At 42.9% G+C, this 12,809-nt stretch overlaps 1 protein-coding gene across 1 annotated transcript; it reads left to right on the plus strand.

Annotated features, from left to right (window-relative positions):
• The first annotated feature begins 528 nt into the window (after positions 1 to 528).
• Positions 529 to 12,519, plus strand: ICOSLG (inducible T cell costimulator ligand). Its single transcript, XM_083612590.1, has 6 exons — positions 529 to 899; positions 4,133 to 4,170; positions 4,860 to 5,219; positions 6,159 to 6,425; positions 7,200 to 7,361; positions 9,891 to 12,519. The coding sequence occupies exons 1-6, from the start codon at positions 886 to 888 to the stop codon at positions 9,932 to 9,934; spliced, it is 885 nt and encodes a 294-aa protein (XP_083468716.1). The 5' UTR covers positions 529 to 885; the 3' UTR covers positions 9,935 to 12,519.
• Positions 12,520 to 12,809: the final 290 nt, after the last annotated feature.

Raw genomic sequence — 12,809 nt, forward strand, 5'->3', positions numbered from 1 at the left:
TTTTGGAAGCTCCTGCAGCCAATCGGAAGCCACGCCTTGGTTTTTGAACAGTTTCAGGAGTCGAACGGATTAAGTTCGAGAACTAAGGTTCCACTGTACACCACCTTGAGCTCCTGGGAGGAAACATGGGGTACAAATGTCATAATAGATAAAACAGTAATATATTACTACTCTCTCTCTTTTGAACGCATTTTGTTTTCACCCAATGATGATTATTCGCATTTATTGAAATGCTGGATAAAAATCCCTCACAATGCAACCCTGCGTGTAAAGTAAAAGGTAAGTCTACTGATAGCTGGGTCTGTAGAGAATGAGACTCTTTAATACAGTATCAGCTTGGCTGGGTTCAAGCCCCACGTTGGGCAAGAAGATTCCTCGTGCTTCCTTCCTTCCCACTCTTCACTTCTGCGGTCCCTGGTGTCCCACTGAATACACGGAACTGACTCCTATCATGCAGATGGGAGCGAGCGCACCGAGGCCTCGAGGCTGAGCCAATGGCGCGCCCACTGTATAGGAAGGCGCGGCGTCACGGCACGTCACGCGCCGCCCGAGCGCCTATTTCAAGCGCCCGGCCTCGGGAATCCCCGCTTTCTTCCCTTCCTTTCCCTCCGCGGGAGGGAGAAGCCTCGGCGAGCTGCGGCGCGAGCTTTGCGGCCGGGAGTTTCCTCAAGGAAGCGGCTGCTCCGGAGAGCCACTGTGCCGCGCCCCTCGGGAGGCGTAGGCGGCCAGCCGCAGCGCGCCACCACCGGCTCTCCATTTGCGGCTGCAAGGCGTCTCCGCGGGGGAATTTCGGGGTCCGGAGATGGCGGCGCGAGGGGCGCCCCGCCGGCGGGTTTAGTTGCCCTCGCGCACTTTGCAGCTGAGGCCGCCGCCGCCGCCGCCACGATGGTGCCGAAAAGGTGAGTGGAGTCTCTAAGCAAAGTCTCGCACTTTGCACGCTCCTTCCTGGAGCTTCTCTCTCAGCTAGTCGTTGCTTTGCTTGCAGGCCAGGTGGAATAAATTTGCTTGCATACGATATTTAAACGCCGAGGCGATTTCCTACACTTGGATGTTGCGCTATTCTGTATGCGGGTCGCTGCTGCTGCTATTGTTATTATTAAAATGTTGCTTGCATTGATATGCTTTTAACAGCAATCAGGCACCGTTGCTGAAACTTAAGTATTACTAAATTGAATGGAAACAACCCTAGTGCAAGCTGGGGTGATCCAGGCTTCATTGATTAAATTGTTTTCGTCTCGAAGGAGCCTAGGGTAGCAAAGAGTAATGCAACCAAAAGTAAAGGCATGTTAACATTACTTTCTGGATATTTGTATTGAATGGCTGCTAGTCAGGACAGGGAAATGAAGCTGATATGCTAGTAGACAGAACTGATTTTTGACTACTTTGTAAGCCAGGCTTTTTTTTGAGAGAGAGAGAGACGGGTCCTGCTCAACTATCAGCTTAAACAACTGAAAAACATAACACAAATGGCTCATCTTTATTGATACTATGGCATTTTTGTAATGTAGTTACAGTTAGCTTGTTGGGATTCTTCTTTGTAAGTTTTGAAAGGTGACAAATAGAAACGTCACAATTGAATTTGTGACTCAAAACACTCTGGCGGTGTTAGCCCAGTGTTGTGGAAGTGGTTAGTGAAACTAACCACAACACAAGCAAACCTGAATACCAAGAGAATGAGACAGGAATAAATAGAACATGAATTGAGTAAACAAACACTTTGAAACAAATTCTGAAGGCTTTTATTTCTCAGTGGCTGGAAACCAGCTGTTCCTGACCATTGTTTGTGAAAGAGCAGGTATACTTCCTGATTCAGAACCAGTGCTTCAAATAAATATAATGCAATCGTGTTAGAAACAGTTGAATAATCTTGATTATTTTGGCAAAATAAGTGCTTAGGGTGGTGCTTTCTTGGCTTGACAGCACAACGTATGCTTCTGGACACATTAATTTTGCAACAGCATTGTCCCAGCATCACAATGCTGAAACAAATGCTTAGGATCACACACTAACAATAATCTATACTGCATTGTAGCTATCGCAGGGATGTTTCTGATACTGATTGACTAATTAACTTGAGTTGGTGTGAAATGGTTGACTGCAGCTCCCCACATGACTAATTGTCTGTCAGGGATTGAGGTGTGTAACCACCAGGGAAAGGCACCCTGGATATTTAGTTATTTTACTTATAAAAATATTTCTGTACAACTATTTCATAAAATATATCAAGGTGGTAATTTTTTAAAAGAAAGATGAACATGAGACATCGATTAACCATTGTGGAAAGGTGTATTCTTAATTGGCTGCATAGAAAAGTTTCCATCAGGCATTTAAAAGTTGAAACAGATGGCAATTACTGAATCTCTATTGGCAGAGTCTTCCACAATACAGGGATATAAGGACTATTGCCTCATTTCTAATGAAAAAGATGGAGCTATTTTCATAGCAGGCTTATTTTGAATGAAGTTTAGCAGTCACATCTATTAATACTGAAGAATCTGTGCATGCACACAAAGCTCATACCAATAACAAACTCAGCTGGTTTCTAAGGTGCTCCTGGAAGGGATTTTTTTATTTTGTTTCAATTACGGCAGACCAACACGGCTACCTACCTGTAACTAGATCTATTAATACTGCTATGTATATAGGTCTGTGTCACATGTAAAAAAATGAGGTTCCAACATTCATACCGGTATATTAAAAGTGCCATGGATAGCAAAGAATAGAGGTGATGCTGCTCCATACCAGTGAGTAAAATCACACAAAAAGCATTTGTTCTAAAATGGCTTAGTTTCTTTCCCCCGAACCTTCAAGAGGCAGAGGTGGAGCTAGCTGCTCTGGCACCCAGAGCGGCATACATGCTGTGCACCTGGGATGGGGCGAGCAGCCCATGGCGGGCTGCTTCCTGGGGGGGGGAGGGAGCTGCACCGCTTTGCCAGCAGCCTTCCTCCCTTCCCTCTTCCTTTTGACAGCTCGGGGAGGCTTCCCTCCCCCCAGGAAGCAGCCCGGGAGCAGGGGGGGGGGGACAACGGCGCACCATCTGCCCATGACTCCCAGCCCTCCCGCAAGCTGTCAAAAACAAAGAGGGAAAAGGGGAAGGCCGCGTCGGCAAGGTGGTGCAGCTCCGCCCCTTCCCCCAACGGCTTGGGGTAGGCTTGGGGGTTGCGGGAGGGCAGCATGCCAAATGTCACCCCCCCCCAGTAATTACACCCGGGGCGGACCACCCCCTTCCTCCGCCCCTGCTTCAAGGACAGCAAATTAATAAATATAAATACAGTCACAAAAGCACAAGCACACATGAGAGTTGGTGTAATGATTCAAAACATAGTCTGGACTGAAGTGAAACCATAGTCTGAACTGAAGAGAGCCACAATCTCCTGGCTTCAGGCCTTTCCCATAAGCAACACAGAGATAAAAATATTGACCTGCCTTCTTAGATTCATACAGTTGGAAGGGAAGTCAAAATGCTGTCTAGTTCAACCCCCAGGCACTAGCAAATGTGCCAAAAGAAAAAAAAACTTACAAAGGAGTCTTTCACCATCTAAGCAGCCTGTTCCACTGTCCCAACAGCTCATACCAACAGAGAATCCTTGTTGATGTTCAGTTAGCATTCCCTTTCTTGCAATTTGAACCTTTGGTTCTGGTCCTATCCTTTAGAGTAACATAAAACAAATTTCCATCACAGTTATTGGGTTATTGTGTACAAAAAGAAGAAATTCTGAAATAATATAGGAATACCAGTGAGGACTGCTGAGAAAAATTCTAAAGTTGCTATTATACAGTTTTTGTATCAATATTTGTTGTTTAGTTGTGTCTTACAAATTCTGAATATGTATTTAGTACAGTCATACCTCGGGCTGAATACGCTTCGAGTTGAGCGCATTCGAGTTGCACTCCGCGGTAACCCAGAAGTAACAGAGCGCGTTACTTCTGGGGTTCGCCACTTGCGCATGCGCAGACGCTCAAAATGACGTCATGCGCAGAAGCGACGAAAAGCAACGCGCGCAGACGTACCATCACTAGTTACGTTTGCTTCCAGATGCGAACGGGGCTCCGGAACTGATCCCATTCGTATCTAGAGGTACCACTGTAGTTTATAAAATTCTTGCCTCATAATGTTTTTATTTTGTTTCAGCTTTGGATTTATGATGTTCCTTTGGGTTCAGACAGCTGGTAAGTTATGAATGCATTGTTTGCTATGCTCAAATATAAAGCAAACCTTTAAATATGCTGATAATGCGGATGATCAGTCCTGTCTTTTCCCTAAAGTTCAGGGTGGACTGCAGATATGCAAAGCCACTTTAAAATATACAGATAACTAAATTAACATTTCAGGTAATAATCATAGTCTTAATACAATTCTCATAATGCTTTCTCTTACCCAGGAGAGCTGCCATGCTAGAATCTCCTGTTTATGTTTCCCCCTCAGAGAGGTTCTGTGTCTTTAGTATGTGCACTGCTGGAAGATAATCAACATACGCATTGCCATATTTGCATGTTAGGAAGAGCTGTATCTGTTCAATGCCTTGTGGCATGGAAGATGTGGCCATGGACTCTTGGAGAAGAGTCTGAGAAGACCCTGAGATTCAGTTAAGTTTCACTTGGACTCAGTTGCTGTGACATAGGTAGAAGGTAATCAACAAGAAATCAGTAATAATAAAGAGAAGTAGATGCCATGAGGGCGTTCCCCATTAGGCCATGGTCACCTTTCCATTAGAGTGTATAACATCAAGTGAACTCAAACTAGTGAATTAAGTTATTCTCTCCAGTGGGAATGAAAAGAAATGTGGCCCCAGTAAAACTGGATTTTAAGGAGACATTCGTAAAAAGCATGTGTTTAATTTCCCATTTTGTCTTTATAGCTAACATATCTGTCACTGGCATAATAGGAAGTACTGTTGAACTGAGATGCGATGAGTTAAATGGCACGTTCATCTTAAATAACTTTCGAGTAACATGGCGAAAAGAAGGGGAAATAAAGTGCTTTGTAGAAACCTATGATTCTGATGAAGATCTGACTTCATACCGCGAGAAAAACCAGTGTGCAGACTTCAGAGATAGGACTCGGTTTAAGGAGGAACTGAAGGAGGGCAAATTTACTCTGCAACTGTTAAGGATCAGTCCTAAAGATGAGTTCACATATACCTGTGTGGTACTGAAGAAGAATGAAGAAGGAAAATTTGAAGTACATAGAGAAGTAAAAACAAACCTCAAAGTGGCAGGTAAAGCAAATGTTTATAAACCATCAATGATAAATTCCTGTTCTTTTGCCAAACTTTGTGTATGTCAGAGAGTGGCATAGAAGAAAGGCGTGTTCAAGTGTGTTTCTGAGTTAACACGGGGAGCGGAGGAGCAATGGTGTTTTAAACAAGAAAATGTGCTTGGCACACCAGGGGCAATCCAGTCCATTGCCATGTCCTTTTTCTCCCACTCTGCATGGCTCCCTGAGCAAGGGTCATAGGAAACTGCCTTGGTCCATCTAGCTCAGTGCTGCCTACACTGGCTGGCAGCAGCTCTCCAGGGTTTCAAATAGGAATCTCTCACAACCCTACCTTGGAGATGCCTAGGACCTTCTGCATGCAGCAAAGCAGATGCTCTACCATGGAAGTAGGGCCTTTCCCCTGGCACTGCCGTGTCAGCACCCCTCCTGTTCATGGAGAGCTTTTCGCAGAGGAGAGCTAAAGGTGTGTAGACCGAAACCTCATTCACCCCAACAGCCCATGAGGTCACAGTCTATACTACAACGCTACTTCCAGTATTTCTGGTTCAACAGTAAGGCATCAACCTGGCAGTACAGTGGTACCTCGGGTTAAGTACTTAATTCATTCCAGAGGTTCATTCTTAACCTGAAACTCTTCTTAACCTTTAGCTAATGGGGCCTCCTGCTGCTGCTGCGCTTCTGGAGCACAATTTCTGTTCTCATCCTGAAGCAAAGTTCTTAACCTGAAGCACTATTTCTGGGTTAGCAGAGTCTGTAACCTGAAGCGTATGTAGTAACCTGAGGTACCACTGTACAAGTTACTTGTGTGTGCAAACAGGACCCTACTCCCACTGCATGTGTTAGTGTAATCCGAGGACTGAAAATCCTTCTCTCAACCTTTTATACTGACAACAGCTCCAGACTGTGTTAAAATATGTCACCCTTACTTCCCCCCCCCCAGCAAATTACAGCGCGCCAGTTCTAACTCACATGCTATCTGGAGAAGAAATGACGTTTAATTGCACTTCTAGCCACGGGTACCCACAACCAAAAGTTTATTGGGTAAATCATACTGACATCAGCCTCTTGAACTCAACTCAACAGTATACTAGAGCGCCTGACGGGACGATCAGTGTTTTCAGTATGTTAACAGTTAAAGCAGCCACTGCTATCAAGTTAGAGTGTACAATTGAGAATGAGCAGCTGCACCAAAATCTAACTGCCAGCAGTAAGTTGATGTTCTTCATTTTATCTCCTCTCAAATATTTTTCATGCATGGTGAAATATTTATAGCGAAGAACAAATTTGTCAAGTAAGCTAAAAAAAAAAACAACAACTACAGTGTAATTCATGTCCAGAACCCCAAAAAAACTTGACTTTCTGATCATTTGTCAGCTAGAACAAAAGCCTTTCGCCTCTTAAATAGAGAGGAAAGCTTCAAATTTAAATTCAGATGCAATAATAAATCATATGGGTTCTAGGGCAGGCTACTTAAAGCCTTCGAACAAATTATTGGCAGGTTAGCTCATATCAGAAGGTGACATTTGGCCCACCTACTCCTGCTGCATCTTGGCTGTTAAACAGACCTACCTTAAATCACAACAACTTTTGTTTCAATTCTGCTAGCTGAAATGCCGTTTTCAAAACTCAGCAGTTGTGAAGTCTGTTATCTGGCTGACCTTCAGGGAAATGGGAGCTGGATGAAAGGCTATAACTCAGCTGGGAGTGTATGTAACTTATTGACTTAGATATGCTTAAGGAAAATCTCTGGGTTATGACCAAAGTTTTCCATCCAGTGTGCAAATTATTAGGATAAAAGTTCCTTTTGCTAAAAGGTGATCCTTAAGTTTCATCGTATTTTAGTAAAATCCAGTTTTTGTGCATGTGTTGTAAAGCATAAAAACAGTTAAGATGTGCAGTTTATGTTGTTTGCAGACCTGTTCTGTCTGAGCCTTTTAAAAAAACCTCTCCTCCTTCTCTCCTTGGCGTTGTTTCTATTTAGTTGACACGAGCAGTCCTGAAAATAGCCCCTCGGTTGATAACAGCCCAAGTAAGACAAAAGGTGCAGTTCTGGCTTCTGTTGCAGCTGTCTCAATAGTCATTCTACTTATTTTGTACATCGGGTGGAAGAAAAGGAGGACTTCTGTTCTAATGACTTACACTGGTAAGTGAACAGTACACCCAATTTAACAAGCCCTAAGGAGTAGGAGTAGAGAAGCAGTGGTTCATCTCCCCCCCCCCAAGACTTCCAGAATGGTTAAACTAGCATTTCTGAGGCAGCAATACAGCTGATAGTTTGTGTAGACAACCAGAGTAGGTTGTCATGTAGAGGATACATCTTCACCCCCGGGTGCTGCCTGGGGAATCTCTTCCCATGATTACCAGTAAGGTTTGCCACAGTCCACATTTCAAGCACACACCAGGTTTAGCAAGGCTGAAGTGGACCCGCTGTTGAGATCACTGGAAGGGTATGTAGCATTATCTCCTTGAGTGGAGGAAGACAGCTGGTGGTGTTAGACTTTCTAATGAAGCGGGATCTATTTTAAGATCTGTTAGCATGCACCCTAGGCCTCAAACCACTTTCTACTTTCACTCCCACCTACTCTCCATTTGCATGCCTGCTTGTGAAAACTGAAATGATAGTGGCCCATCCTACAGCCACAGACTTAGGAAAACAGGCATGTGGAAGGGGAAACTGGGGAGATTAAAAGAAAGACGTGTTGTGCTGCACTTATTATAGTCCATTCTCAAAATATGGGGATACTTCAGAGTCGGCCTTCTCAAGGGAAGCCTGCCACATCTTATTTGTTGTCTCCGTTCATCCTGGCTTGCTCTGGTTGCTGGAACATGTAGGTTTCCCTTTTACAAATAGCCCTTGTTACAATAGGAGCTGAAGAACAAAGTGCTAACTTTGGACAACCTGTGGACAACGTATGGCAAATCTCCCAAAAGGAGGACCAGTTGTGTAATATGCACTTATCATGAAAAGCTACTGGCTAGAAATGCCTTTAGGCTTCCTTCTGTAAACTTCGTTGCTGCTGATGTAGAGCAGAGGTTGGGGAAGCTAGTGTCTTGCAGATGGTGATGGACTCCCATCAGCTTGAGCCAACATGACCAGTGGTTAAGGATGTTGTAGTCCAACAGCCACTGGAGGGGCACATGGGCCTCATCCCTAGTGTAGCCACTCTGCTTCTAACTCAGGATTCTACTAATGCATAATTCAGGATTCCCATTGGGTCAAAGACAATATGCTCCCCTCCCAAAAAGACTCTAGCCACACTTGTACTAAAGAGAACTAATAATGTCAATAAAGAGAGCCAATAATGTCACCGTGGCCAAGTATTCTTGGCTCCCATGCCATTCTTATTGATGTTTATGGCTCAGCTGTGGTTATTTGTTTCGCTGGAAGAATGGCTTCTGCCTCCAAAACATCATCTGGGTCTACCATATGCTAATTGTTACTTAAAACAATGTTGTCATATCAAAGCAATCAGAACAACATTGGCCATAGCAACTTACTCAAATAAGAAAACCACAAAATAAACGAAGCATAGAATCAGTCCCACATCTGCAGAGCATCTGATTAATCATAGATGCCTTCCAGGTCATATCCATCCGTAAATTCCTAAACTTGCTTGCCAACAAATGTTGGCAAGGGTAATGAGACACTCAGAGTTTGTAGACAGTAAACCTTCCATTCATCATGTTGGGGTTTTTCATCTTGTGCACTTTCATGTAATCCTGGCTCAAAAGACAGTTCCTTCTCTTGGTGTCAACTCAAATTAGACTAGCTGTTTCTCTGTAATTCCTATTTAAAATATGCCATTGAACTTCCTTCCCTTTGTGATGTCTTGAGTCCTTGTGTGCCATCTTGAAAGCAGTTTCAATGGTCCTCATTCTATTTAGAATACACAAGCACGTGTAATGCACCTCATTCCAAAAGTTCTATAAATCTTTTTTTCCTATCAATTGGTGTTCATAAAAATGAAGAATCAAACAACACAGTAGTCAGTAGAAAATGGTTCACTTAGCCCAGTAGTGTTTTCCTGAAGAATGCATACGTATTTCGGACCCCTAAACTGAAATTTTGTACTGATAAGAACATACATTTTAACTTGATGCAGAGCTCTGAGCATCTTGTAGCTCCCTTTACAATATTTTTGACATAAGAACTTGCATACTTTTCTGAGCTTGCTCATTTCTTTCTCTTGCAAATAAATGTTGGTCAGTGCTGCAACTGGGCTATTTCTAGCCAATGATTCCTCTTATAAGGATATTGTCCCTTGGCTTCCCACATTTTGGGAGCTCCATTGCTCTGAGCATTCAGAGTGCTTGGATGCTGTCATGTCCCAAAGGAAAGAAATTTAGGGTGGGTCCTAACCAGGGCTATTTTCAGCCAGAACTCAGTTCCAGCACCTCTCAGGTGGACACCGTTGCCATTATAAGAGAACAAGGGTGTTCATGGTGTGTTCCAGCACTGGTCCTAACAAACGAGACACCATTACCTTGATTTGTTAGCCCTTGTTGCTGTGACAGCTGTAGATGGGCAAGACAAGAGGCCTGGGGGGGGGCGGAAATGGAAATTCTCTGGCCGCACCAGGGTTTGATGTTTTAATCCTGTCCTACTACATAACATTTCTGTAATCTGACCCATATAACATTTGTATATTCTGTTGTGTGTGTTTTTTTAAAGCTCCTGCTGAAATAGGAAACACAAATTTTGGACTGCCAGAGTAATGTTGCCTGGAAACATTCCCACAGAGACTGATGGTTGTGAGTTATCTATCTGCAGCAGAGCATGGACTGGAGCAGAACACTTATGTACCGCCAGCAGCTTGCCATGTTTACCCTTCTACTGGTGAAAGGCATAATGCTACCTGGCCCACGTCTGATAGATAAAGGCTATGCTATAAAGTTAGTCCACGAAAAGAAACCCAGAAGGGGCACACTTCTTGGGCATAGCTCAGAACTGATTCTGTGGGGGGGAATCAACATACACCTTTGAGCTTTCCAAGGACTGCTTCACTTGTTAATGACATTTTGGTACTGAATAAATTCACGGAGGAGCATTTTGTCAATGGCTTAATGGAGCTTCTTTGTTCCACAGCAGCATATGCCAGTGACTAGAACTTTCATGCCTTGCTTTTCGGCTTCCTCGAAGCAAATGATTGGCCTCTTTTGGAAGCAGGCTGCCGGACTAGATGGACCTGATCCAGCAAAGGTGGTCATCTTCTGAAGTGTGGCGGCACTTCTGAGCCCAGTCTTCCAGTGGTGGTATAGAACGGAAGATTGACATGGAATCAGTCCCCCAACATTAGACCCAGAGGTCTGGTTGTATAGGACAGACACACAAGGACAGCTGTCTTTTTGGGGGGTATATGCCGTGGACACCACCTCCAGGTAGGTGGGCAGGTCTGTTAATCAGTTGGGAATATGATCCTCTACACCAGACATCACTTTGGGACCAAGTTAGGCCAGAGTTCTTATCTCAGTTTAATGGCTTCATCACAATCTGAATGTCAACATATGCATCTTACCTACGTGGGAACCATATTAACTGCAAGCTCTGCCACTGTTGAAGGCGAAGCAATCTTGGGCAAAAAATGAAAAGGCCTTGGGCTAATTATGATTGCTTTTCCCTGTTAGATACTTCAGCCAGTTAACAGTCGGCCCAGTTGTGTAACAATAGCAAATGGAATGTTTCAAATGCTGGCGTGTGAATGCATTACCATTTGCCAGAGCTTCTTCAAGAGCAGCTTTAGTGGACAGACATCTCATTTCAGTACAGCTGCAAAATCTAAACAAACCGAAGGCTGGGCTTCAGACATACAAGATTGCAAAGACAGGAACTTGTAAATCCTAGTTGTAATATTTCATCCCAAGTATTCTATGCATTTGCAGGGGAAGTGTGATGTGCATTTACAGGTTGAACATTGAAGGAGTACAGACAGCTCTGCTCTGTTCATGCTTCCTCGTGAACAGTGTATGCAGCAGAAGGAATGCAGGGCTCTGGATTTGTGCAAGTGTTCGTATGATTTACTGAGTTGTTGGCTTCATGTTGCCAGTGTGCTAAGTCCGAACTGGAAGATATGATGGCAAGGTAGGCATGTGGAGATAGCAGCACACAGCAAATGGTGATACGTGCATTAATATGGGGTTTTGGCGTGCTAAATCAAAATCTGTTTAGCTCCGTGACATCTGTGTTGATTGGCATGATAAAGTAGACAAATCTTGGGGCACATACTTTAAACAACATACTTTATCAATTCAATCATCATAGATACCAGAAAAGCAATGTAAATTACAGCCTTGATCAAACCAGAAGACTTGAATTGTTTATTAGAGAGCCAGTGGAATTCTATTGATGGTCTTGTTACAACTCAGTCCTAAATACTTGGGAAAGTATTCAATTATTTCCTAAGTAAGCATTGTTGAAAAACCTGCCTTAAAAGCACCATTCTGCATTTATACTCTGCAATTATTGTACATATCGTACAATAGATGAACTGAAAATTTTTATGAAGCTAATACTTTACTTAGTTAATCTCACAGGGATATCATCTATTTGACTTTACCAAAATATATTTTTTTATTTCTTTGTTTATAAATTCTGCAATGTGAATGTGAAACTTTGGTCTGTTTCTTCCCAAACAAATCATGTCCTGGTTGTTGTTTTGTTCTAGTGCACTGTGATAAAATGAGTTTTCACACTGTTCAACACATCAGTGGAAACTTCAGGTTTTACTTATCTCAATGCAGATAACTCATTTTCTCTCATCCCACCCTTCACCTCCTATTCCCTCACCGACAAAAGTCGGATACTTCCACTGCTACCAGCAAAGGAAAAACAAATTGGAATTTTCCAGTTATAAACACTTGTGCCCTGCGTGAAGCATTATCTTTCATTTCTTTAGAAGTTTCCTGAAGACTGATCTTTTAGTGCAGGATCTACCTGATGTATAAGATTGGACCTTGTACACAGTATTTTTGCATGGCATTTTAATTCTGTTTTTATCACATTGTTTCAGTGTTTGTATGTTTTATACTGTTGTACACTGCTTGGAGATCAAGCATGCACCTTCAATGTAATCTTTTTGGCGCCTACTAAAAACATTCTTGTTGTCTACCCTACTCAGATCCTTAGAAAGTTGAGGTAACTTTAATCTGTTTTAGTATTTAAACTTTTGTATGAAGTATGGCTGTGAATTTTTCTTGAACTTAATTGCTTTATCTTTTTGCAAGCTGCTTTGAGGCTTTTTACAATCATGGTGTGTAAATTTTATTAAATAAATGAATACATATTTTTTGAAAATGTTTTTAAACCAATGTAAGCTCAGTTTTACTTTTAACAAAGAGCCAGTTCCTAGATGATGATTCAATTTTATTATCCATCCTCCTACAGATGGTCTCAGGGTGGATTGCAACATTATACAGTGGTACCTCGGGATAAGTACTTAAATTTGTTCCGGAGGTCTGTTCTTAACCTGAAACTGTTCTTAACCTGAAGCACCACTTTAGCTAATGGGGCCTCCTGCTGCTGCTGCGCCGCCAGAGCATGATTTCTGTTCTCATCCTGAAGCAAAGTTCTTAACCCGAGGTACTATTTCTAGGT

This window comes from Podarcis filfolensis (genome assembly GCF_964270895.1).
Source record: "Podarcis filfolensis genome assembly, chromosome: 4".
In the NCBI taxonomy this organism is placed as follows: Eukaryota; Metazoa; Chordata; class Lepidosauria; order Squamata; family Lacertidae; genus Podarcis; species Podarcis filfolensis.

Coding starts and splice junctions, on each gene's coding strand:
- ICOSLG (XM_083612590.1), top strand. Junction 6,426..7,199: donor CCAAAATCTAACTGCCAGCA/GTAAGTTGATGT, acceptor GTTTCTATTTAG/TTGACACGAGCAGTCCTGAA. Junction 7,362..9,890: donor TGTTCTAATGACTTACACTG/GTAAGTGAACAG, acceptor GTTTTTTTAAAG/CTCCTGCTGAAATAGGAAAC.